The sequence below is a fragment of the Leptonotus elevatus genome, chromosome 11 (genome assembly GCF_054856555.1).
Source record: "Leptonotus elevatus isolate MCC_2025b chromosome 11, RoL_Lele_1.0, whole genome shotgun sequence".
Lineage (NCBI taxonomy): Eukaryota > Metazoa > Chordata > Actinopteri > Syngnathiformes > Syngnathidae > Leptonotus > Leptonotus elevatus.
In genome coordinates, this window is record NC_141249.1 from 8078809 (window position 1) to 8104118 (window position 25310).

At 39.7% G+C, this 25310-nt stretch overlaps 1 protein-coding gene across 3 annotated transcripts; it reads left to right on the forward strand.

Moving 5' to 3' along the window:
• Positions 1-5713: 5713 nt before the first annotated feature.
• On the forward strand, positions 5714-24980 carry slc5a5 (solute carrier family 5 member 5). Of its 3 annotated transcripts, XM_086088756.1 has the most exons (16): positions 5716-5841; positions 11479-11848; positions 14681-14746; positions 15170-15221; positions 15454-15521; positions 15671-15825; positions 16798-16938; positions 19088-19217; positions 19872-19960; positions 21137-21249; positions 21403-21473; positions 22368-22454; positions 22589-22785; positions 23661-23758; positions 23960-24045; positions 24818-24980. In XM_086088756.1, exons 2-16 carry the CDS (start codon positions 11483-11485, stop codon positions 24929-24931), a joined length of 1833 nt encoding a protein of 610 aa, XP_085944882.1. In that variant the 5' UTR covers positions 5716-5841; positions 11479-11482; the 3' UTR covers positions 24932-24980. The 3 variants fall into 3 exon arrangements, with proteins under 3 accessions (XP_085944884.1, XP_085944882.1, XP_085944883.1); XM_086088758.1 differs by lacking the exon at positions 11479-11848 and having other exon boundaries at positions 5714-5841; XM_086088757.1 differs by lacking the exon at positions 23960-24045 and having other exon boundaries at positions 24818-24962.
• Positions 24981-25310: the final 330 nt, after the last annotated feature.

Here is a 25310-nt window from a genome sequence, read left to right on the forward strand (position 1 = left end):
GAGAACGCCCCTTGGACTCGGAAATTCCACTTGGGAAGTCAGAAAAAAAAGTATCCTGACTTCACTGACGGACTACATATGACGTCACTCTACAATGGCGACCCTTTTGGAAACACAGACCGGGAATGGTAAAACACAATTTACTCGAGTATTAAACTAGATAGCTTTGTTCATTCATAAATATTCGACATAACTTCACGTAACACAATGTAAGTGACAGTGTGCCGCTATCTCCTTGCATGAAATTATACGGTGAATTACTGAACTGTATAGAATGCTTATGAAATAAGATAAAAACAATAAATTAAGCAAAATTGCGAGAAGGCATGTTTGCTGGAGGTTAAAATGAGTTTTGAGGACCAAAATAACAATTTATCACTATCCGCCAATTTGGTTGTTTACTTTTGCCTCGAACGCTTTCAGGTCAGAACCGGGAAAAAACAACTATATCCAACTTCCGACCATCCTCGAATGCAGCATTAGTAGGTGAAACCAAAAATTCATATTCTGATAATTGTTAAAAATTGATAAATAAAATGAGGATACATTTTTAAAAATAATACACAATCTTTTCTCATTATAACATAAACTTAAATGTTTAAGCTTGGCTTATTAATAAGTACATGGTCATCAAGTTGTTAAAAAATATCCATCTCACCTTATATCGTAATAATAATAATAATAATAATAATAATAATAATAATAATAATAATAATATAATAATATATAATAAACAAACAAGTCAAGTCAATTTAATTTATATAGCCCTTTATTTACAAAAGAGTCTCAAAGGGTTTCACAACAAATTATTATTATATGACGAGATTAGAAATCAGAAGTCAACTATTTTTCAATGTATTTTTAAGAGCGGATTGGTAACAATAAAAAAAAGCAATATCTCATATCTTGCCGCTGTTAAAAGCAAACAAAATTGGCAAGAAACATGAAGTCGACACGCAATTTGCCTTCACAGGCCAGTGAGGCCGCATAAAATGATGTCGCGGCCAGATTGGCCCCCAGGCCTTGACTTCGACACCTGTGTTCTAAACGTTCTTTTCAGCACAACTTCAGTGTTATTGTAATTAACAACTTCTACTCTTGTTTCGCACATGGTAGCTCACTTACCGCTAACAACAGGTGCCTGCGGTTCGGTAGACCTGGAGGTTGTAGCACCAGGAATTGAACAAGAAATTAAAGGTCACTTTGATGATGAAAGTGGGGGTGGTGTTAATATTAGTATATAATAGCGGTGGTGTTATGCTTCCCCCAAAATTGTTGCATTGCACAGAAAGTCATGGAAAATCCCATGAATGACACACATCCATTTATAATACGCCTCCCAAAACTCACCCTTAAAAAAATGGCATCATCATCTAAGACAACAAGCCTTTTTCAACACTTAATATTGGTCAATAATTTGTAATTTTCTTTATTTTCATGACTATCTACACTGTAGATTCTCACTGAAGGCATCAAGACTACGAATGAATACATGTGGAGTCATGTACGTTAATAAAAGGTGAAATAATGGAAAACATGTTTTATATTCTAGTTTCTTCAAAATAGTCACTTTTTGCTCTGATGATGTTTTTGGACATTCTTGGCATTCCCTCGATGAGCTCCAAGAGTAGTCACCTGAAATGGTTTTACAACAGTATTGAAGGAGTTCCCAGAGGTGAGAATGCCAAGAGTGTGCAAAGCAGTCATCAGGGCAAAAGGGGGCTATTTTGAAGAAACTAAAACTGAATCTAAAACATGTATTCAGTTATTTCACCTTTATATATATATGTATATATATATATGTATATATATATATATATATAAACAAATCAAGTTACTGGTAGTGCAGTCACAATATGGTTCCGTATTAACAATATAACAATAACTCAATAACTCAACATTGTTTAAACGTTAATATCCATATTTACAATATCTCCCAGCATTGTTCAGGTATGGGACTACCGTTCTAACCGCTGTTACTTCGGTGATGCCCACTGACTACGGTAGCCGTACTTAACCAATATTGATCCAAATATAAGGCGCATTGGATCATAAGGCGCACTGTCCATTTTTTTAAAAAAAATTAAAGGCTTTTAGGTGCGCCTTATAGTCCGGAAAATACGGTGCGTGTGTATGTGTGTGTGTGTGTGTGTGTGTGTGTGTATATATATGACTACAACACTGCTATTTCCTTCTTAATAAATTACTCTAGTAACAAAAAGGGCTTTGAAAACTATAAATATTTGTAAAAGTTTTAAATTTATTCAAATGTAGCCTCTATGAAACATCTGGCATCATTGTTTTGTCCCCTATGTTGTACACTAGTATACTGTTCGGGGATGTGTTGGCCATCGGGAATTTCTTGGGCCAGCGGTCTATTCCAGTCCGAAACTGTTACACATCAGGGTCAGTCCAGCGAATACGTTTTAGCACATGTCGGATCTCAAATGACATGCGTCCGACATGCTTACTTTTAGTATTTGTCCGTTTCGGTTGACGCTAACTGCCTGCTTTTTCGGTGTGTTCCTTTTTCACTTTTCCACCTTGTACTTCGGTTGGTGTGTTTTTGTTTCCATGTCTTGTCCGGAACACGACTCTATGTACCCGGTAATCTTGTTAGCACTATTGTCCTTCATATTTTGTTAAATAAATTATTAGTATTACTTCTTAAGTTGCTATTTCCTGGTTCTTATCCCCTAGACAAACTCTGAGCCAGGGTGGTAAGTTTGATCACAGAAAGTCACCTCTACAATATCAACAACAAGGTTTAAGTCTCCAGAAAGGTGGGTACTCTGAGCTGTTGAGAGGGGACAGGGAGGCGGAGGACGGGCGGGGAGAGGCGAGGAGGGAGAGGCAGCAAGGGGGAGGAAGGGGGAGGGGAGAGGGAACCACCGGGAACCCCGGCGGCCCACAGGCCCCGAACCGCGTCGCCGGGCCCAGAGCGACGGACCGCGCCGGAACGGCGCCGCCCCTGACACCAGGGAAAGCCCCGCAACGCAGCACCCCCCAAGAGACCCAGGGAACGGCCAAGACGCAGCCGCCACCCAGCAGCCAACAGAGGGGCAGTGTGGTTTTCGTCCCGGCCGTGGAACAGTGGACCAGCTCTACACCCTCAGCAGGATCCTTGAGGGTGCGTGGGAGTTCGCCCAACCAGTCCACATGTGCTTTGTGGACTTGGAGAAGGCGTTTGACCGTGTCCCTCGGGGAGTCCTGTGGGGGGTGCTTCGGGAGTATGGGGTACCGGGCCCCCTGATACGGGCTATTCGGTCCCTGTACGACCGATGTCAGAGTTTGGTCCGCATTGCCGGCAGTAAGTCAAATTTGTGTCCTGTGAGGGTCGGACTCCGCCAAGGTTGCCCTTTGTCACCGATTCTGTTCGTAATTTTTATGGACAGAATTTCTAGGCGCAGCCGGAGTGTCGAGGGGGTCCGCTTTGGTGGCCTCAACATTGCATCTCTGCTTTTTGCAGATGATGTGGTGCTGTTGGCTTCTTCAAGCCGTGATCTCCAGCTCTCGCTGGAGCGGTTTGCAGCCGAGTGTGAAGCGGTTGGGATGGGGATCAGTACCTCCAAATCCGAGACCATGGTCCTCAGTCGGAAAAGGGTGGAGTGCCCTCTGCGGGTCGGGGATGAGGTCCTGCCCAAGTGGAGGAGTTCAAGTATCTTGGGGTCTTGTTCACGAGTGAGGGTAGGTTAGAGCGGGAGATCGACAGACGGATCGGTGCAGCGTCTGCAGTGATGCGGACGCTGTATCGGTCCGTTGTGGTGAAGAAGGAGCTGAGCCGAAAGGCAAAGCTCTCGATTTACCGGTCGATCTACGTTCCTGCCCTCACCTATGGTCACGAGCTGTGGGTCGTGACCGAAAGAACAAGATCCCGGATACAAGCGGCCGAAATGAGTTTCCTCCGCAGGGTAGCCGGGCTCTCCCTTAGAGATAGGGTGAGAAGCTCGGTCATTCGGGAGGGACTCAGCGTCGAGCCGCTACTCCTCCACGTTGAGAGGAACCAGTTGAGGTGGCTGGGGCATCTGGTTCGGATGCCTCCTGGGCGCCTCCCTGGGGAGGTGTTCCGGGCATGTCCTACCGGCAGGAGGCCCCGGGGACGACCCAGGACACGCTGGAGAGACTACGTCTCACGGCTGGCTTGGGAACGCCTTGGGATCCCATCGGAGGAGCTGGCTGAAGTGGCTAGGGAGAGGGAAGTCTGGGCTTCCCTGCTAAAGCTGCTGCCCCCGCGACCCGACCCCGGATAAGCGGAATTGAAGACGGAACGGAACGGTTTAAGTCACTTGTTGACGAGACTCCAACAGAACAGAAAACTAAATACACTCATGTTAATCATTCAAATGATGCACTACCATATTCCGCATGTTCTTATGTAATCCTGCGGTTTGGTGTGAGACAAACCTTTATTAAAATATTGGAAAATAATATGATTTTACTACTGTGGCTTTTCACACACTGTAAATGTGCACATTTTACAATATCTGCACCGCGTAGCCAATCAGAGATGCTCTTTAAGATGACGATATTTGTCTTGACCAATGAGAAGCGCTGTACTATCGGCGGCACAATAAAAATAAAATAAAAACTACAAAACATGCTAGATAGCGGACACATAGACTGACAAAATACAAGAATATTGTGAGAAACGTTTTACATGCGTATTTCACATGCAAAGAAGTCCACTAGTGACATTCAACAACACGATATAGGATTTTTATTTATTTATTTGTGCTTCACATTTAGAGGGCAAATAAGCCAAAATTGTAGTTCCACCTTGTTAGGCAAATATTTGCAAGAACTGCAAAGTGTTAGATATGTAAATATTTAACAATAATTAGTGTTTTTTATTTATTTATTTATATATAATACATTATGTGCCAATTATTCCATGTTTTTTTGCCATTTAAAATAATAATAATAATAATGGAATGATAACGTGTTCAGTACTTAGGACTACCCAAAAACATTTAAGGATTAAAAAAATAAATAAGCAAATTTCACACATGCGCAATTAGATGAAAAAACTTGTTGCACTGTCTTCAATTTTAGGTGTAAAACGCCAACATTTATGGGCAGTTTGGAGCCATGCAACTGATTCTTTAGCTAAGTGGTCCTCAAATGGGGGGGGGGGGGGGGTACCATGAAGGTACTTCAGGAGGTACATGACATTTTTAAATATATTTAAAGAGTAGCATACATGCAACAAAAAAAAGAGCTTCATCATAGCAGCTGCCTCCACCAGGAATGACAAAGAGCCTCGATGAAGCACAAGCGCAAGTGTATAGTGTCTCTTAATTCTTTTGACATTTAATGTTATGAGTACGTCTTCTACATTTTTGATCCACTGCCCGCTCTCATCCTCCTCTTTCTCTAATCAGTTAATTACTTGCAGACGCGCAACGTAAGCAACTTGCATTTACACCGTTGTGGGCATGAACACAACCGACAAGAAGCATTTGTGAATAAGTTGGTAAGAGAAAATTCACAAACTAAAAACTATTCATATATATATATATATTCATCTTTTCACCTGAAACCCAAATGTCATTAGTATATAACAAAAGCAAATTTGTGTTCAGTACTGTGGGTTTTGCATTTGTTTCATAGTTTTATATACATGGACGAGCCACAACATTTAAAAAGTTGCAACATCCTCAGGCTGGCTTCATAAGGGGTTTAACTAGCCTCTCCCTCAAGTAGGTACTCAGTAGTACAGTACAGTGTTAACCTTGACAGCACCACCTCCATCTACATGTCGGACTGTTCGTGCTTCAGGAGAGCTGCTGTTCAGACGATCACACATTCCAACTGACAGACTCCAGCTGGCATCCACAAAAGGTGAGTGTTTAAAATGATCTTTCATTCATTCCAAATTTCTTACCACTTGTGAGTTACAAGGCAACCTATGGAAGTGCAATTGGGTCGGGGTGCTGTAGCCCAATAGGAATCAAGAATAGTGGATCCAACTTGAAAGTCTATTTTTTGAAAGAATGAACAATAACCTATTAAATATTTTACTAATTCATAATAGCTGTTTTCGGTGATAAAATGATAAAAGAATAAATCCTTGCGGAGTGTGAAAATTACAAATTCATGACAGAAATGTTTTGTTTTGTTGTATTTATGTCTGCTTCCCAGTTTCATTGCCATTAATTGCAAAACTTGTATAAAATGGACAGAAGAATACAGTATCTGTGATTTAGTTCTGACATAAAGCATTAAAAAAATCATGTCAAATTTATTGTATACAGGGGTACTCATTTTAGTTGAGGGGCCACATTCACCCCAAGTTGACCAGTATATTCTTAGCCTAATAGGATATAAATAATGACGATTCAAACAAAAGTTTCCCCATATTTTTTTTTGTCCAAATGCTTCAATGACTAATCACAAAATAAAGTGGCAATTTTCAGAATCTGACTTTTTAAATGTTGACTGTACAAAAAAATAATAATGTTTTGGCAATGCATTAAAAATAACAAATGGATTGCACCAAACCAAGTTCTTTTGAACTGAAATATTTTGTAATATCCCGCCTCTTAAAATATTTGTTTATACAGCTTTAATGTAGTCTTGGTAGATGCATGACAAAGTGAAACAAAATAAATAAATAAATAAGAAAAACAAATAACTTAGCTATGTCTATTAATGACATACATTTTCACAGCAAGTGCAAAAAATAAACAAATTAACTGCTAATATAATAGTCACCCAGTAGCTTGCAAAAAAGGCATATTTTTGCGAAAACACAAATAATGAATCAGAAAGTAAGAATTAGTTCAAATAAACAATTAGCAACTCATCTCCAACTATTAGAATGTATCAAATTAGTTTGCACATTTCACAAAAACATTTTAACAAGCCAAAGAGCTTCACATTCCTGTTTTAACCGCACATTTTCATATGAAATTACTAAACAAACAATGACACATACAGAAGTTACACAAAGTTTCTTGGTGTAAACGTGGACCGGATGAGATCTTCTGTCTCTCAGCCATTGATATCTGTGCATATCCAGTCCCCTTCAAAAGTATTGGAACGGCACTGTCAATCCCTTTGTTTTGTTGTATACTGAAGACATTTGAGTTTCAGATCAATAGATGCATACAAGACAAAAGTTCAGAATTCCAGCTTTTATTTTATGTTACTTTCATCTAGATGTGTTAAACAACTCAGGACAGAGCATCTTTTGTTTGAAGCCACCCACCAAAGTATTGGAACACATTTTATTCAATTAACTTAAAGTGAATAACATTTAATACTTGGTGCTGTTGGCATAACCCTGTGACCCACTGACTTGACCAGAATATCGCATTCTTCATTTGAAATGTTTTTCCAGCAATTTAATGCAGCCTCTTTTCGTTTTACAGATGAGTATGTGTGCTTTAATCAGATTGTTGGTCTTATTTAGTCCACAAAACCTTTGTGGCTCATCTCTTTACTTCTGTACTTCAATTCGTGACACCAGCTGCTCTGCACCTGCTTTTGCTTGCATTCTTTTTACTGATAACCACTTTTTGTTGTTGCAGCTTATTCTGGACTTTTCCGGGATACTTTTATATCAATGGGACTGTATTACTTTTTTTTTTGTCTTTTTAGTTACAGTCAGCTGGGGCTACTTTCGCAATATTTTTCATTAGCTCCTCACAATGTCTTGAGCTGGTCTGTTCATTAATTAGCACAATACAGCTACTAGCAACAAGGCTAGATGCAAGCAAGAAGGACTTTGGCACGAGCAAAAGAAGAAAACCCATCTTACGGACAACGAAAACAAAACAAAGGCATTGAATTGAGGAATAGGTTGCTTTGCTCTCACTGGAGCATCAAATGAGATCAGCTCCTGGGCCATAAACAGTGACAGTGGTATTACTTGTTTAAACTACCAATGCAGCAGGAAGAACAGAAAGCTTTGGTGTTTTGCTAAATACATTGCAATCACATCGAAAGATGGGATTTGTCTAAAGCAGAGGATCAAATTACTGACTGCTAACATTTTCTTCACAGTGTGCGTCACTCGACTCCACATTCGCAAAATAGCAACTGATAACTAATAAGAGATCACTCGGGTGTAGCGATTATTTGGGTTGCCGTAATGGCTTAATGAGAAATTTAGACGGTACTGAGGGGAGTTGTAATTTTCTCAGCAACCTCTGGGGCACCACGTTGACTTTGCTTGTTTGTAAGAGCAAAATAAATGATAAAAATCCTATTATCAAGTATTCATAATCTGAAGTTGCTACTTTAGTTAATCATGGAGTTCTTTGCTTTCATAAGAGAATTACTAATCCACTCAGTAAACACAAATGATTTGGCAGAAATTGAATTTCTAGACAACAAATTTATTTAGTAAACACACATATATCAGTCACAGCCTAACCTATTAATGAAACGGAATAAAAATGTGAATCAAAGATAAAAAAGAAAACTTGCAACCTAACTAAGATAAAAAAAAAAGGGTAGATGAAAAAGGTAGATGGGGATAAAGATGGAAACGTTTGACCTGTCAATTCTTTTATGTTTAAATAAAAGCGTTGCACCAGTAGTATATGGTCAGATTGCAATGCAGGCGCAATTTACGGACTGGTTCAGTCGCACGGGAGAGAGCGAGAGACTCGAGCGTCGATCCTCGGTTGAATGCTGAAATGCTGCACCAGGTCTCCGGTTGGTGGCGAGGTGCACGCGCGGCGTGGAGGCCGCGCCCAAGTCCTTAGCTGGCGCACATCCAGCTGGAATGCTGCCCGGGAGTCTCAGGCTGCTGGTCGGTGATGCCCGCGTGGCAGGTCTTTGTGTGAGCGCTGCAGGGCGCCTCGGACTCACGGCTGGAACAGTACCATACATTTTCCAAGGGGCATTGTTTAAAAAACAACACATGGCTAATTCCTGTGGATAGGCCAGACCATAAAAGATGGTCTGGGGACTGCTTATCAGACAGGATTTCAGGTCTGTCGGAGCTTTGATATGCGTTTCCTGGGGGTTATAAAACGAAGTCTAGTCCCTGCTGGGGGGAAACTCAAAGAGTCCTTTTGAACTGAAAACACAGAGTTAAGACAGGCACACATATTCCCCAGGGGGAAATGTTTAAAAAGGCACATAAAATGGAAAAAATTTAGGGTGACGGGCAATCTTCGTTACACGGGTATTAGTCCAATTGAAAAACGATCACAAAGTGGTTCTCATTCTACACTCAGTCACCCTCGTGCAACCCTGGATTTACCTCACAATTTGACAACACAGAAGGAATCATCAACATGACCACAAACCTCTCCAACTGGACTGAATATCAACATCACAAAACTTTTTATGAAAGTCTCCCACCTGGATTTCACTCACATGATGAACAATAATGCAATCGATATTGGAATTCAAATCACACCACTTCCGTGGTTTCTCCCCGATATTCTCACCCCTTAATTCTACTCATTGTTCGATCACGCCCACCCCAAGACTCATCAGTCTTGTTGGATCTCAGTGCAGCGTTTGCTAAAGTTGTTCATAATGTGCTGTTTTGTGATGAGTGGAAGTTTTTGGATCTCATCGAATGGCCATGCCGTGGTGTCCCTCAAGAGTCCGTTTTGGACCCCATTTGTTCAGTCTATATTAGAGCTGTCAAACGATTAAATTTTTAAAATCAGATTAATTACATCTAAGAATTTTGATTCATCTCGATTAATCGCTTAATTAAAAGGCTTTTTCTCAACTTTTTTTGTGCCAAATTTAAAGAGCACCTGTCATGTGTTCATTCTTTTGACTTCTAATGTTATGAGGACATCTTCAACATTTGTATCCACTGCACACTCTTAGACTCCTCTTCTTCTAATCAGCTAATAATTTGCATAATTTATTAAATATTGCATAATATAAAATGGGAAAATAAATAACCCCGATATTGGCCTGGATTTCACTCTCTGGAGTGAGTTAAGAAATGACACAATACGCGTAATCATAGGAAATGTGGTCTTCCTTCAGACATAACAATACCGCTTTTGTCCATATTGTGTCGCCATAATCAACGTAAACTGAAAGCTCCTTAGTGTTGCTTTTTAAAATCCAGGGCAAAAATGTTGCTTTTTTCCCCCATGCCTTTGATTAAGTCTTTTAAACATTTTAAAATCTATTTCACTCTATGGTCTGTTAGTAATTTTAGAAACCTATGTTTATTACTTTACTTTTTTCTTAAAAACGTCATATTCTTCTGTTAACATTCTTTGGCCTTAACAGGTGGAAAAGCGCTCTACAAGTGAAAGACCATTTACAAAAAAGACCATTCTTCAAACAATCACTGCTGCCCTGTGAATCCAAAAGCAAGCGCTATCTATTGAACCATCAATTTGAAAGGCAACACCAAAGAAGTAGAAACCGTCCAATAATGTTGTTCCACTCATTTTGTTCACTTGAAAAGTGGGTGGCATCAAACAAAAGGTGCTCTGTCCTGAGTTGGTTAACACATCTTGATGTAAATGGCATGAAATAAAAGTTGGAATTCTGAGCTTTTGTCTCATATTAAGTTTTGATATGAAACCCAAATGTCTCCAGTGTAAAACAAAACAAAACAAAGGAATTGACCTTGCCATTCCAAAACTTTTGAAGGTGACTGTCCCAACACTTACCAGTTCATGATGCTTGTGTAAAAAACAAAAACAAAAGTTTCCAATTAAGCGTCTGTAGGTGTACATGAGCTCACGCTTGCCGGAAAGGCAGGACAATTCCCCTTGGCCGGATTACTTGATGAGCCAGTTCTGATGTGTGACACTTGTTTTGACACTCTTGCGCTAGGACAGGGATGTCAAACATACGGCCCGCGGGCCGGATCGGTTTTAATCCGGCCCGTGAGACGGTTTTGTAAAGTAAAAAAAATTGTAATGTCAGACCAATTAATCGGCCAGCCACAATCAAAACATATCAATTCGTAATTTCACAAGCAGTCCTCAGATTAGCAATGCAACTTGTACACAATCGTTCTGGATGTCATTATTTTACACACAAAAACAAATTTTAAATCATAGACCGAAATAAATGTGTTCAATACGACACAAATTCAATTACTGGTAACATAAACACATATGACAAGGATGACGTCCTTATATCTTCATTAACTGTGCCACACAATGCATTCTGGGAACAATATATGTGCAAAACAGGTAGATTTAACACAGAACTCATACAGACAAAGTGTTGCTGCATTCCATTTGCATTCATTTTATTTTTGGAACAATATGATTACAGTTGAGCTCCGTAATTTAAGGCTGGCCCACAAATAGTAAAAATCTGCGTATAATTGATTGCAATTGTTTTAAAGTTATATACCATTATTTTAACAATCCGGCCCACTTGGTAATATATTTTCCTCTTTATGGCCTCTGAGCTAATCTGAGTTTGATACTCTTGCCCGAGGTGGTAGAAGTAAATGTACTGTTGAAGGCCAGAAGGAACGTAATGCACTTTCAAGTTCTAAAGTGAGACTCCTTTGGCCCACAGAAAGATGGAGGAGCAGTCAGCCAGCGAGCCGCCCACACAGACCTTTGTCACGGCCGACTATGCAGTCTTTGCGTTCATGCTTCTGGTGTCCATGGCCATAGGAATCTATCAGGCCCTGAAGAAGCAGCCACAGGATGCCGGCACTGAACACTTCTTCACTGGCGGTCGCAACATGTCAGCGGTGCCCGTTGGACTCTCGCTCTGTGCCAGCTTTATGTCAGCTGTCCAGGTTTTAGGAGTTCCATCTGAAGCTTATGGCTATGGATTCAAATTCCTCTACATGTGCCTTGGACAAAGCATCAACTCTGTGCTGACTGCCTTCTTGTTCCTGCCTGTTTTCTTTCGACTTGGCATCACAAGCACCAATCAGGTTGTAATTGAATTCCCTAGGAATGAAATGTAAATACAGCACAACTTGCATAGCACCCAAGGTTAATTGTAATTTTTAAATTTTAATTCACAATATAAATGTGTTTTTATTACTTTTAATATCTTACTTGTGTGTACCGTACCATGATTTTCGATTACTTTGAAAAGCACAATGTAGCAGCCCGTTAATCTATCTACAATATAGACAGCAAACTGAACCAAGTGGCAGAGCTACGTGGTAGCCAGGAGTGGTCAGGAGTCGGACTGGGCTGGCGAGCCTATTTCAAAATGCCAGGGCGGATTTTTTGTGCCAGTCCAGCCCTGGTAGTAGTAGTAGTAGTAGTAGTAGTAGTAGTAGTAGTAGTAGTAGTAATACTACTAGTCGTAGTTATACTATGACTAGTAGTAGTAGTAGTAGTAGTAGTAGTAGTTATACTAGTAGTAGTAGTAGTCATACTAGTAGTAGTAGTCGTCATACTGCTACTAGTAGTTATATTAGTAGTAGTAGTCATACTAGTAGTAGTAGTTATACTAGTAGTAGTAGTAGTAGTCATACTAGTAGTAGTAGTTATACTACTACTAGTAGTAGTAGTAGTTATACTAGTAGTAGTTGTAGTAGTAGTATAAACATGTCCATATGCTATGATTAGTCACTGCTCTGACTGACACCAATTTGTGTTGACCGTAACATCATAAAACAAAAATCTATTTTGGTATTGGAAAAAAAAATTATATTACATTTTTGATATTGCTCAGCAGATGTGCCACCCTTCCACAGAATATAAAGTTTAAAAATAAAATTATGTTTTTTACGCAACGAACATCAAGAAAAGATTGTCAAAACAATACCTGTCTTCCCCATACTTTTGCTCTTGCCAGAGGTTATGATACGTCATGCTTGGTTTGCACATGAGTGACTACATGCACAGTGGCACTTTTTAGGGCATGGAGCCGTATCTGGGTGCTTGAGTAAGTGCTCAACAATAAATCCCCTAACACAGCTCCTTGACACGAAGTCCTGATGCGATATACTATACATACTGGCGTAGTCATGCGGTTCTATATGAGTCTGTTCTGTGTCAATGACAACGATGCGAACATTGTGATCAGAATGGTTGACACATGTCAGAGAGGCAGCTCATTTGAAAAAAAAACTTGCTTTTGCTTGATAAAAGTAAGCCACAAACCATTTCACGACAAATATTGTTTCATAACATGATCCGCTAGTTACCCCCACTCTCCGCCGCCATTAATAATTAGTTTCATTTGTCTATAAAATTGTTGCAAATACCCTTGGCCTTCTGCAGATGAACTAATTGGGTTTACGCCACGGAGGAGGAGGGACTTCCGACTTTCACTCATCAGCTTTGTTTCTGGTGCCGGTTTGCGACGTGTGGGCCGCGTCCCAGTACTTGCGCTTCCGCCTTTGTGCCCCTCGGTAGTGTGTTCCTGTCGTTGGGTCTGAGTATATAGTATGTTTTGTCTCAGTTGTCCGAAGCATTTCAGAGAGCTGAGACGCCCTGCGCGGTTGGGGGGTGCAAGGGTGGGGGGTGCGAGTGTTGGAGCACGGCCAGGTGTGGCCGGAAACGGGGCTGATGTGTGAAACCCGGAAGTCGGAAGTCCGTGGCATCTACCCCACACTCCCACTTTTTGCACTTTAAAAGTGAAATTAATTAAGGGGTCTCATTAATGGCTTAATGCAGACATAACCAATAAAATTAAATATGTATTAGTCTGGGTTATTATGTGATAATCATATTGAAGACAGATTAATGAAATTGTGTAAAATTATGATATATCTGTTACACCGTGGTGTGGTTTGTCTATCTTAGTTTCCATTAGTCTAGTCATTTCCTGTTTTATTTTGAAGTCTGACTCTCTCATTTCAGGTTACTTGCTTTTCCTTGTGTGTTGTCGATCCCCGCCCCTGATGATCCCTGATTGTGTCCACCTGTGCCTCGTTACCCTTATGTGTTAAATAGTCTGTGTCTCCCCTGTTTTGCGTCGATGGAACCTTTGCATTCACAGAAGCGTTACCACACCCTTGCTTTGGCGAACCCCTTGCTTTGGCGAACCCCTTGCTTTGGCGAACCCCTTGCTTTGGCGAACCCCTTGCTTTGGCGAACCCCTTGCTTTGGCGAACCCCTTGCTTTGGCGAACCCCTTGCTTTGGCGAACCCCTTGCTTTGGCGAACCCCTTGCTTTGGCGAACCCCTTGCTTTGGCGAACCCCTTGCTTTGGCTAAACCCTTGCTTTGGCTAAACCCTTGCTTTGGCTAAACCCTTGCTTTGGCTAAACCCTTGCTTTGCCACGTGTGTATTTGTTTGTTTTTTTAACCTCCCTTATTGGAGCGCCTTTTGTTGACTCCTTTTGTTAGTGCCCTTTTCCCTAGTTTTTCAGAGTTTTTGTTGTTGTTGCAAATAAACTCTAACCATTGTCTAGCATTTCCTACTCTGCAACATTCCTCCTTCCTGAGCCTCGTGTCAATATTATTATTATTCAAAGCATGTACAGTGTAATCCATCCATCCATCCATTTTCTGTACCGCTTGTCCTCACAAGGGTCGCGGGGGTTGCTGGAGCCTATCCCAGCTGGCTTCGGGCAGTAGGCGGGGTACACCCTGAACTGGTTGCCAGCCAATCGCAGGGCTATACAGTGTAATGATAAAACAAAATGTATTGCCTCAAGGGAGACTTTTTCTATTGTAAATGTGTGGTGTCAAGTATTTCTCTGACAAAATGTTGAAAGAATGCTGGTGATGATCAAACCTAACAAATATAAGAGGTGAAGAATGATCAGGAATGTTCTAAGTGTGGCCTGTCTGACTGCCACAGTATCTGAAGATGAGGTTCGGCAGAGGCATGCAGCTGCTGGGGAGTGTCCAGTTTCTTGTGGCTACAGTAAGACAAGCACACACTGTACAAATTGTGTTGGATTACCCTGATGTTTGATGGTTGAATTTACACATAAATGAGGTTGAACCCTTTTAAAAAGTAAGGCTGTAACTGATGGTTTAAACTAAAGCATATTGCAGTCAGTGATAGAAAACAAACAAATAAAACACAACGCACAAAAAAAAGCTAACATTAAATTAATGTATTTGTTGCACAAGTTTAATATTCAGAGAAGTATAGTGATGAATGATAGTCACATTAACTAAAAGTTTACCTTTAACTGTATAAAGGAGAAGAAAAAAAACAATCCTACCATACAAATACATTGGCTTTTGCATGTTGAAATCATCCATCCATCCATCATCTAAACCGCTTATCTAATAATGAAATTTGTCATGCTTTGTTTCTCTGTCTATTTGCTTTCCCCAGCTGCTGTACACAGGGGTGGTCATTTACGCACCAGCATTGATCCTCAACCAAGGTGGGTGAGATGACCTGCTCACATTAGACTATTTTGTTGAAATGTGTTCTACGACTTTTGGTAAAGAAAACAACATTGTTGTAAGTCAATACGCAACAAAAACGCAACATTAAGTAAAATGGCATGTTTAAAAGTTGTTAACAAGGATTTCATCTGTCTGCTCGACCTGAATCATTTGCATGTAGCCTACCCTATATTGCAAATTAGTGGTTCCTTTCTTTTCCCTTCACAGCAACTGGACTCAATATGTGGAGCTCTCTTTTCTCTACTGGAATCATCTGCACCTTGTACACAACCCTGGTAAAGTCATTAAGCATGTCCATTTATTTAGACATTCCCATCAGTGCTCAATAAAGGTTGGGAAATACTGCACTACTGTATGCACTCGTAAATTGTCTCAAGATATCGTTGTGTGCTTAAGTGTCTCCTGTATTATCTGTCTGTTATAGGGGGGCATAAAAGCCGTGATCTGGACCGATGTTTTCCAGATTGTTGTCATGTTTTCAGGCTTTGTGGCAATTCTCATCCACGGCACAGTTCTGGTGGGTGGTCCTGCAGCCGTACTGGAAATTGCTAAAAATGGATCACGGATTAACTTTAACGAGTGAGGACAACATCATTAGTCAAAGGGTATTCTTTGTGTGAAGATGTAGCGAGCTGATCTTTTGCTAAGACCCACCCACTGCTGTTGTAAAAAGCGATCCGGATGGGTGTTTGTAGCATGACATTGTAGGAGCATTTTGTTATTTTACAGACAATTCAATGCTTGCCTTGGAGACAATTGTGTGTCAGTTAATATCTGATAGAATCATGGGGCGGCATGGCTCAGTGGTAGTGTGGTCATCTCCCAACCCAGTGGTTGTAGGTTTGATTCACAGCCATTGTCGAAGTGTCCTCGAGCAAGATACTGAATAACCAGTTGCTCTTGATTCTGCGTCAACAATAAGTAAAATGCATAAACAATGTTAAAGTGCTTTGTGTACCTAAGGTAGAAAAGCACTATACAAGTGAAAGCCAATTTATCATTTCATTAAATGACTATCATATTGGACATAAGCATAGCTTTATCCAGATCCAGCATTTATCTGGTTTATTTTCAGGTTTTAGGTTTAAAACAAAGGGGACAACAAGTGTCACTTGTGCAGATATATCACCTATTAAATGAGCAAATCAAATTGAAGACGAAGAGAAGTGTCAAAATTAATCGATTAATCCACAACTAATCGATTATCAAATGAATCAACTAGTTCAATCATTGAATAAATATTTTAGAGCCATTGTTTCACTTAAAAATAAAAAACACTTTTATTATTCACTTTCATGTAAAATAAAATGTAACCAATTAATCGATAGAGTAATCGATTCTAAAAATATTCAGTCGTGACGACCCTAGAAAAAAAAAATCATCATCCCCTCTTTGTTCTGCAATCTATATTCCGGGTGAGGTTGGCGGTTGGGGGCTTAGCAAAAGGTCAGGTGAGTAATTGTATAGGCCTATTTGGTATTTTACACAGAGTTGTACAACTTCAAATGAAATAATTGCACTTAAAGCGGCTATCCTTGGATGTTTGTACAGTTTTGACTTTGACCCACGACGACGTTACACTTTCTGGAGCTTGACTGCTGGGGGTTCACTTTTGTGGTTGTCCATGTATGGAGTAAACCAAGCTCAAGTCCAACGCTACGTCTCCTGTAGAACCGAGAGACAGGCCCAGTGGTGAGTCAGACTCATCACAATACACGTGTTCCAACTATCTGCAATATCATATCAAGTACCGCATAAGTACGATTAAAGTGATTGTGGATTATCAGCAGTGTTGGTACGAATGCCCTTACGTTACACACCGGAACTATTTTTTGCTGTAACTTCTAACTTAACTGTTTACATTAAAGTTAACGTACCACTGATTGTCACACCCACTTAAGTGGCGCGAAATTTGTTCTCCGCATTTCACCTATCCCCTGAGGGAGCGGTGAGCAGCAGCAGTGGCCGTGCTCGGGAATCATTTGGTGATCTAACCCCCCAATTCCAACCATTTATGCTGAGTGTAAAGCAGGGCGGTCTTTGGTATGACCCAGTCAGGGATTGAACCCAGAACCTCCCAGTCTCAGGGAGGACATTCTACCACTAGTGTTGTGTGTGTGTGCGCTTATAACACCCAATTTACACTGACTGCGTAACGGACGTGGTGCGTTTTCAGTACGACCGCCGCAAGGAATAAAAAGCATTCGAGTCTGGGTGTCAATTCACATCAGCTGCAGTGCGGTGCATATGCGGTGCGGAAGGGATGCGGCGCTGCGGAAGGTTTCCGCAAGCGTTCTATCTTTCCATGGAAGTTGCATGCAAATTTTTATGAAGCTGAAGAAATTACACGAGCCGGACAGGAAGTCGAGCATCGGCATCAAGGTAGATCAGGTATATTTAAAAACAAAATCGTTTGCGAACTCATTTTTGGGGGGAGGGAAGCTAGCTAACTACATAGCATGACATGAGTCGGACAATTAAGACAAAAAACGACCTTTAAAAATTTGCACTTTCATTTGTTCATTCATCTTATTTATTTTATTTGAAATGGCCAGATGTGAGGTAAATTTACATGTTTTTTTTTCGTGAAGCTGAAAATAGTCTGTTTGCTTGTCAATTGTTGACGAAAATTTCGGCACCTTTTATAGTTCCATTACATTTCATAGTGTTCAGACTAAGGGAGCTGTCTTTTCTCCTACTGTACGACAGAGCAACAAAAACATTTCTTAAATCGTTAAAAACATTAATTTTTTTTGAAGTAAAGTAACTTAAAGTAGTTACTTTCATAATTGAATAACTAGTATTTAGTTACTTTTTCAGAGAAGTAACTATAACTATAACTCTTTACTTTTCAAAAGTAACAAACTGTTTACCAGTATGTTGTAGAAAATTACAGTCTTACTTTTTCTCTCAAATTTCAACAATTTCTCATTGTTGAGTCTATTTGTGGATCAAATGATTAACTTTGTTATTAAATCATTGTGATTAGCCACAATTTATTCATGATTTAAAGCTGCTCTATGTGGGAATTTAGCACAAAATGTCTTTACAATAGCTTTTTTATTTGACCATTCAAGACTCAAACATCTTATAATTAGCAGATTAATAATTTAGCTGTTCCTGTAAGCCTCTGACCAATAGTAAAAAAAATAATCTTTTTTTTATTTTCACTAGTTACTGTATTATGTTGTCTTATTATTTTTATGCTTGTTGGAAAGAAATTCAGGGTAAAAAAAATGTTTTTTCAGACTGGCTTCGGGTTCGAATATCCCGCCCTCTGTCTGTCGACGTCATGCGTGCAGTGTGTACTTGAAGAAGGGAGTGTGCAGTTTAATTTTTGGGCCACATGTGGCAGTAGCGATTCAGAAATCATTTTCCTGCATTGAGCAGCTTTAACAAGGGCCAGGTAACTTGAAATAGTTTTATTTGAATTTTTTTGTCATTTAATAAAATCATTTAAAAATTGCAGTTTGTGGGTTAATATAAGATCAAGTGGTATCCCATAAGAATTTCTTAGTTTTGCAGAATTTTTTTTTAAGCTCAATATTCCTTATTTCCCATCCCTTGACATCAGGACAGGCAGAGAGAGACCGCACAGACATTCCAATTGACCGTTCACATAATGACAACTACATCAGACTCGATTCGAAAATATTCCACCCCTGTAAATATGAATGAAACTCCCAATCGTTTTTGGCCTGTTTATTCAGACTGAAGAGCTTGTTTAGATCACTTTCATTCTGTGTGGGCTTCGAACCAGATTCTAATCAGAATACAAGGCTCCATGTAAACCTGGCTAATGTTAAATTTGGATTATCAGGATTATAACTTTGTTTTGCAGGGCAATATTTGTCAACCAAATAGGTTTGTGCCTAATTGTGGGGAGCGCAGCTGTCTGCGGCATTGTCATGTTTTCTTATTACATCAAGTGTGATCCGCTGATGTCCGGCAGAGTGTCTTCTCCTGATCTTGTAAGTTAAATGCTGCTTAGTGCTGTTTCTTGGTCATACCATTACAGTTAATTTTTTTGTTTTTTTTAGATTTGACAGTCCAGTGTGATAAAAAACAAACAAACATGTCATTTAGTAGTTAATTTGTATAATGGTTGACTTTAGTGGTTACCAGTGCTCAGTGGTGTAGTCCAGGGTATACGTGGGTATACTGAGTCAGTATTGAGTATACCCACTTGTAAATCTGCCCAGATACACACCGTTCAGCCATTCACTATTTTTGTTCATTGTTCACTAAATATTGTGATTTGTTTTGTGACATATACTTTGTTTGCCTCATGATAAATACATTTTACAATATTTCAGGCTGCTTGTGTTACCAAACTTCTTTTTAACAAGTCATGATCATTTTATTATTGTGAGCAAATACAAATGACGGATTTTTAATTCTTACATGTTACTGTTTCTAAAAGAGGACGTTTTTCTGGACTATTTAAAAAATATATATAAACTTGTGAAAATTGAGAGTATACCCACTTCTCCAGGGACCACTACACCACTGCCAGTGCTTCAGTTTGTTTGAATTTATACTGATGAAAATACAACCACTGTGAAAATACTCTGAAAGTTAGTTGACGCTAACACTTTTTTCCCTTCCTCATTTTCATGATGTAGTATATGCCATACTTTGTGCTGGATATATTCAGGAACTATACTGGCTTTCCGGGTCTTTTCCTGTCCTGTGCATACAGCGGCACTCTAAGGTATTTCAATCTTAAAAATAATTTCATATCAATTGATATTTGAAAATTAAAATGAGACATATTTGCTTTATATTTATACCATTTAAAACCATTCCCAGGTGTCATAATAACATGCTTTTTTCAAACTACCATCATCACACCCAGACTTCAAATGACTGCAACAAATGGTTTAAGCTAGGGTTATCCACACTTTTTTGTCAGAGGGCCACAGAAAGAAAGAAAAGCAAGGGCCATTTGGAAATTTGGAAATCAGTCAATCAAGTAATTCCATTTTGTTTATATATGTTTATATGTATGTGCTTTTTTAAACTGCTACCTGAACAGCTTTCAATAAGGAAAATAATATAATATCATGCAGCCCCTGCACTGAATAACATTCAGAACAAAACAGCAGCAGCAATCTGTCGTAAGATGACCACTTTTAAAGCAGTTACTTGGGAATCATTTGGACCTTGACACAGAGCAGAAAGTGGGAGAAACCATTTTTGCTTGTAAATATTGTTTATTCATCAGTGAAGAGAAATGTTCCGTCTTTAATTATAATAGTTAATTTGCATATTAAGGAAAGCTCTACATTATATAAAACATTAATTAGGAGTAGATTTCATTTTTACTATATGCTGCGGGACACTTACAAGTGGATATTGGGCCACAAATGGCCTCCGGACCATAGTTTGGACACCCCTGCTTCTAAGTATTATAACCACGGGTCCCCTAGCAGCCTCTAGCCAACCTAAGCAGGGGCGACAATACCACGTCTGATAAAAAAAAAAACGCTTCAACAATAAGTTATGTGTGCAATGGAGTGCCGACTTGAGCCTCAAACAAAGATCCACCCGGGAGTGAAATTTGCCCAGGTCATCAGTTAAATGAGAAGGTACAGGCTGGCTTTTCATAAATGCACTCTAGGCCTATTCAATAAAACAAAAATGGTGTACTCGTAGGAAGTTACAATTTATGTTGAATGACAACAGGTTGATAAACAGATTAATTTTACCTCCTGTGATCCAATAGAAGAGCATTTAACTGTACTGTACCTGTCACTGGTTGGGAATCACTAGTCTAATACTAGTCCACCTCAACAAGTCCAGAGTAATTTAAGTGTTCAATATTGTGAGGATAATTATGGGAGATTTAAATAAAGACTTTCCCTTATCCATGACATCTTTTATGCAGTACTGTTTCCACTAGTATCAATGCAATGGCTGCAGTCACGATGGAGGATCTCTTTCGACACCATCTGCAACACGTGAGCCAGAAGAAACAGCTCTATATTTCCAAAGGACTGTGTAAGGTTGAATACCATCCATTCATTCACTTACTATTTCATCATAAATCACACATTTGTTGAAAAATGTACGAGACGTAGGATGTTGTATAGTACGAATGAGCACAGACAGTGAGGCCAAATATAATAACATTTCTATGTATTCGTTTTCAAGCCTTTCTCTATGGAGTTGCTTGTATACTGGTAGCTGTTCTAGCCTCCTTCTTGGACTGGGGAGTTCTGCAGGTAAACAATCGAGTAACCAATTTTATGCATGGTAGCATCAGGTTAAGGGCTCAAAGTAATTTAACAAAAAGGAAAAGGAAAACAAAGTACTTGAGTCATCTCAAAAAACACAAAATCCACAAGTCTAAAGCAAGATTCAAAGTACAAACTGGGAATAAACTGACTAAACAAGGAAAGAGACATGACTCAGGGAGACTAGGAAACACGACGTGAGAAGGACATGATATCGTAGATTTGTGGACGACACAAGGGAGGACATGATAAAACTTGATGAGACAGACAATAACAAAAGGGACACAAGGAACACATGACAACTAAAATCTAACCAAAACCAAACGCAACAAATGAAACTCGAAAATATTGGCCTCAATTTTCCCATGTTCAGAGACAGGTAAAGGGCTAAAAAAGAAAAAGAAAAAAATAGTACTTTAACAAAAATGAAAAGGAAAACAAAGTACTTGAGTCATCTAAAACAACACAAAAGTCCAAAGCAAGATTCAAAGTACAAACTGGGAATAAACTGACTAAACAAGGAAAGCGACATGACTCTGGGAAACCAGGAAACACGACATGAGAAGGACATGACATTGTGGTTGAGGGAACTGATTGGATGACACAAGGGACACAAGGGTGGACATGATAAAACTTAATGAGACAGACAATGACAACAGGGACACAAGGAACACGGTCACTCAAATCTAACCAAAACCAAAAAACAGAGATTATGACAAAATTACATCAAAATCTATTCCAAATGCAGATTTTTTTTTTTTTTAATGAACAATCCAAGTGTTAGTTGTAAGAAATATAAAAGCTGAAACCCGAAAATATTTGTCTCAATTTTGCCATGTTCAGTTCAACTTTTTGTCCACAGTGATTGTGCTCTTTCCTCAGGCGTCCTTTACAGTCATGGCCGTGGTCAGTGGTCCATTACTAGGTGTATTCATCTTGGGGATGTTTGTTCCTGGCACAAATAGGCTGGTGAGGTTTTGTTTTTGTACAATATGAAGGAACTTCAGAAAATATTAGCTGGCACAGGATTTTTTTTCTTTTTCTTGCTTTTTGTGTTTTGTGTGTTGCATCAAGAGGTACAACTGCACATTTTGACATTTCAGGGGACATTCGTAGGAACAGCAGCTGGATACTGTGTCTCTCTGTGGCTGGCTGTTGGTTCCACTCTTTACCCTCCCAGTTTGAGGACCATGGGTGTGCTGCCGAATTATGCAGCCGAGTGTGAGCCTGGAAACATCACATTGGATGGCACTCAGCAACAACACTCCATCTCAACCCCACTTCAACCCGACGACCCAAGGTCAGTGATCCCCGACAAGCAACTACTTACTGCATCCTTTTCAGTAATCAAGTTTATTGCAGTTTTCCCCCATAGATTTGGCACTTTTCTTGAAACTGAAATGACATTTTCAAAACTGCAAGCTCATTTGGCCAAACAGACTTTTGACAGAAATTTGTGCACAACCTATCAGTTGATTAGCAAAAGCACATATCTATCTACTCCAAGTTCCTTTCCCAAACAAAGAGTCGGTACTGTCACAGCTCCTCTTGTTGGTGTGGCTGGCTGCTTTGCTAACAAAGACCGTTGTTTCATCAGGAATACCTGCTCATCCTCCGCATTTATCTCTTTGTTATGCACCAGCTTTCGAAGTCCGTGCTAAACTACTACACAGTGTATGTAAACAGATCACACCACATACGTAGAGACCCGATGTTTTTTTCCCACGCATCACCGTCCCTCCCGATCTGTGACTCGATGCACGGAAATCCTGCTGACATGTTTTGGAGAGGACAGCCATTAGACTGAAAAACAACAAATCCAGTTTGATCAACAAGATCTATTCATTTGGAAAATGGGCTAAATGTGGTCACATTGGGCTAACTGTAGGCTAAATGTACACAACCATTTGCACAGATCCACTGAAGCAATTGAGACATGTACTAAGACAATTGATGAGAGCAATGAGGAATGCTATTCATTTGACAACAATTGTAAGGTGGTTTTGGGATTTGTCCATGGTATTTGGAAATGTAATTTCAGTTTCAAGAAATGTGCCAAACCTATGGAGAAAAACTGTAAATACACACAAGTAAAAATTATCTGTGTGGATCTTATATTAGTAATCTCGAAAGTAAAGACATTTAAATTTATGGCTTTTCCCCCTGCATATCTAGGGGCCTGCATAACTTTTATTCCATCTCCTATCTATATTTTGGTGCCGTGTCAACAACCTTGGTTGTACTAGTTGGGCTTCTTGTGAGCTATGCTACAGGTAAGCATACGGCACAAAGACACTTTCCAATAAATGTTCTAATATTTGCTTGGTCACACACATCTGGCTTTTCACGCTCATGTCTAACGTGTCCTTGGACAAAAGTGACTTGTGACTTGTATATCAAGGCTATGCTCAGATTTATGGGTAGTTTTTATATCACAATATTGTGGAAGTGAGCACATTTCCCCCAACATGCAGGACCAATGAAGAGAGCTGATATTGAAAAGGGTTTATTATGGTGGGACTTGGGTGAGAGGCAAACAGTCTTCCAATCACAGTCTGAGGTAAGTGATGTCACATTCCCAATACTTCGAAGTTCTCAGTGATCTCTGGTGAATCACTGTTTCAAACATTTCCAATTTAATGGAGCTCCAACGACAGCACAAACGTCACACAACGATCTGATCTTCCTCAGGAAATAGTCTGCTTATTCCCTTCTTGTAAACATCATCAATGTCTGTGATCCAATCCGGTCTATTGTTCTAGTGCAAAAAGGCCCAATCGGGATGGTGATAGGTTGTGTGGTGGTCCCTGTCTACAACTATATCCTTAGTTTTGCTAGTGTTGAGGTCAAGATAGCTCTGACTTCACCAGTCCACAAAGTTGCTCACCAACTCTCTGTGCTCCATCTCATGTCCATCCCTAATACACTCCATCAACACACAGTCCTTCGAGAACTTCTACAGATGGCAAGATCCGCAGTTTTATTCAAAGTCTGAGGTGTACAAGGTAAATAGGAATGGCGACGGAACAGTCCTTTCAGCTGTTCCAACATTCCTGATCATAATGTCCAACACAGTGCTCCCTAAGCACACTAACTACAGATAAGAAAATAAGAAGTCAGTGATCCAGGAGATGCAGGTTGATAATGTATGTCCGACGTTTCCCTTACAAATTATGAAATACAACATCCATGATATCATTTGTGTCTGCCTAAAAAAATGTCCACGTTTTAGATTGCAAGGACTCCACTTCGAACTTGTTCTGAAGTCAGAAGAATCAGAAGTTACTCATCATTTATTTTTACTTTGTATTTATTTATTTATCCTTTTTCAGGGCATGTGTAAAGAAATGCAGAGTGTGCCTATGATGGAGCCACAACCAAATGATGAAAACCACATGCAAGAAATGGACAACTTTAACACTATAAAGTCCATCATCCAAGAGTGAACATCCCAAGAACATATTGTTGTTAGTTGTCTACCATTTTTGTGCTTTGTCTTGCAGATCAGAATTTCCCTCATGGGTTGAATAAAGTATCTATCAACCAAATTCGTTCTCAGTCAACTTCTGTAATGGCTGGCAAACAGCTGGATCACAGATCAGACCCCACAAATGATGAGCAATCAAATATTCATTTAAACCAGAGGTGTCAAATCCATATTAGCTCAGGGGCCACATGGAGGAAAATGTTTTACCAAGTGAGCTGGACCGGTAAAATCATGGTATATAACTTAAAAACAATTGGCATCAGTTATACACCTAAATAAATAGCGGGCCTCAACTGTGAATATATTGTTGCAAAAAATAACACAAATGCAACTGGAAC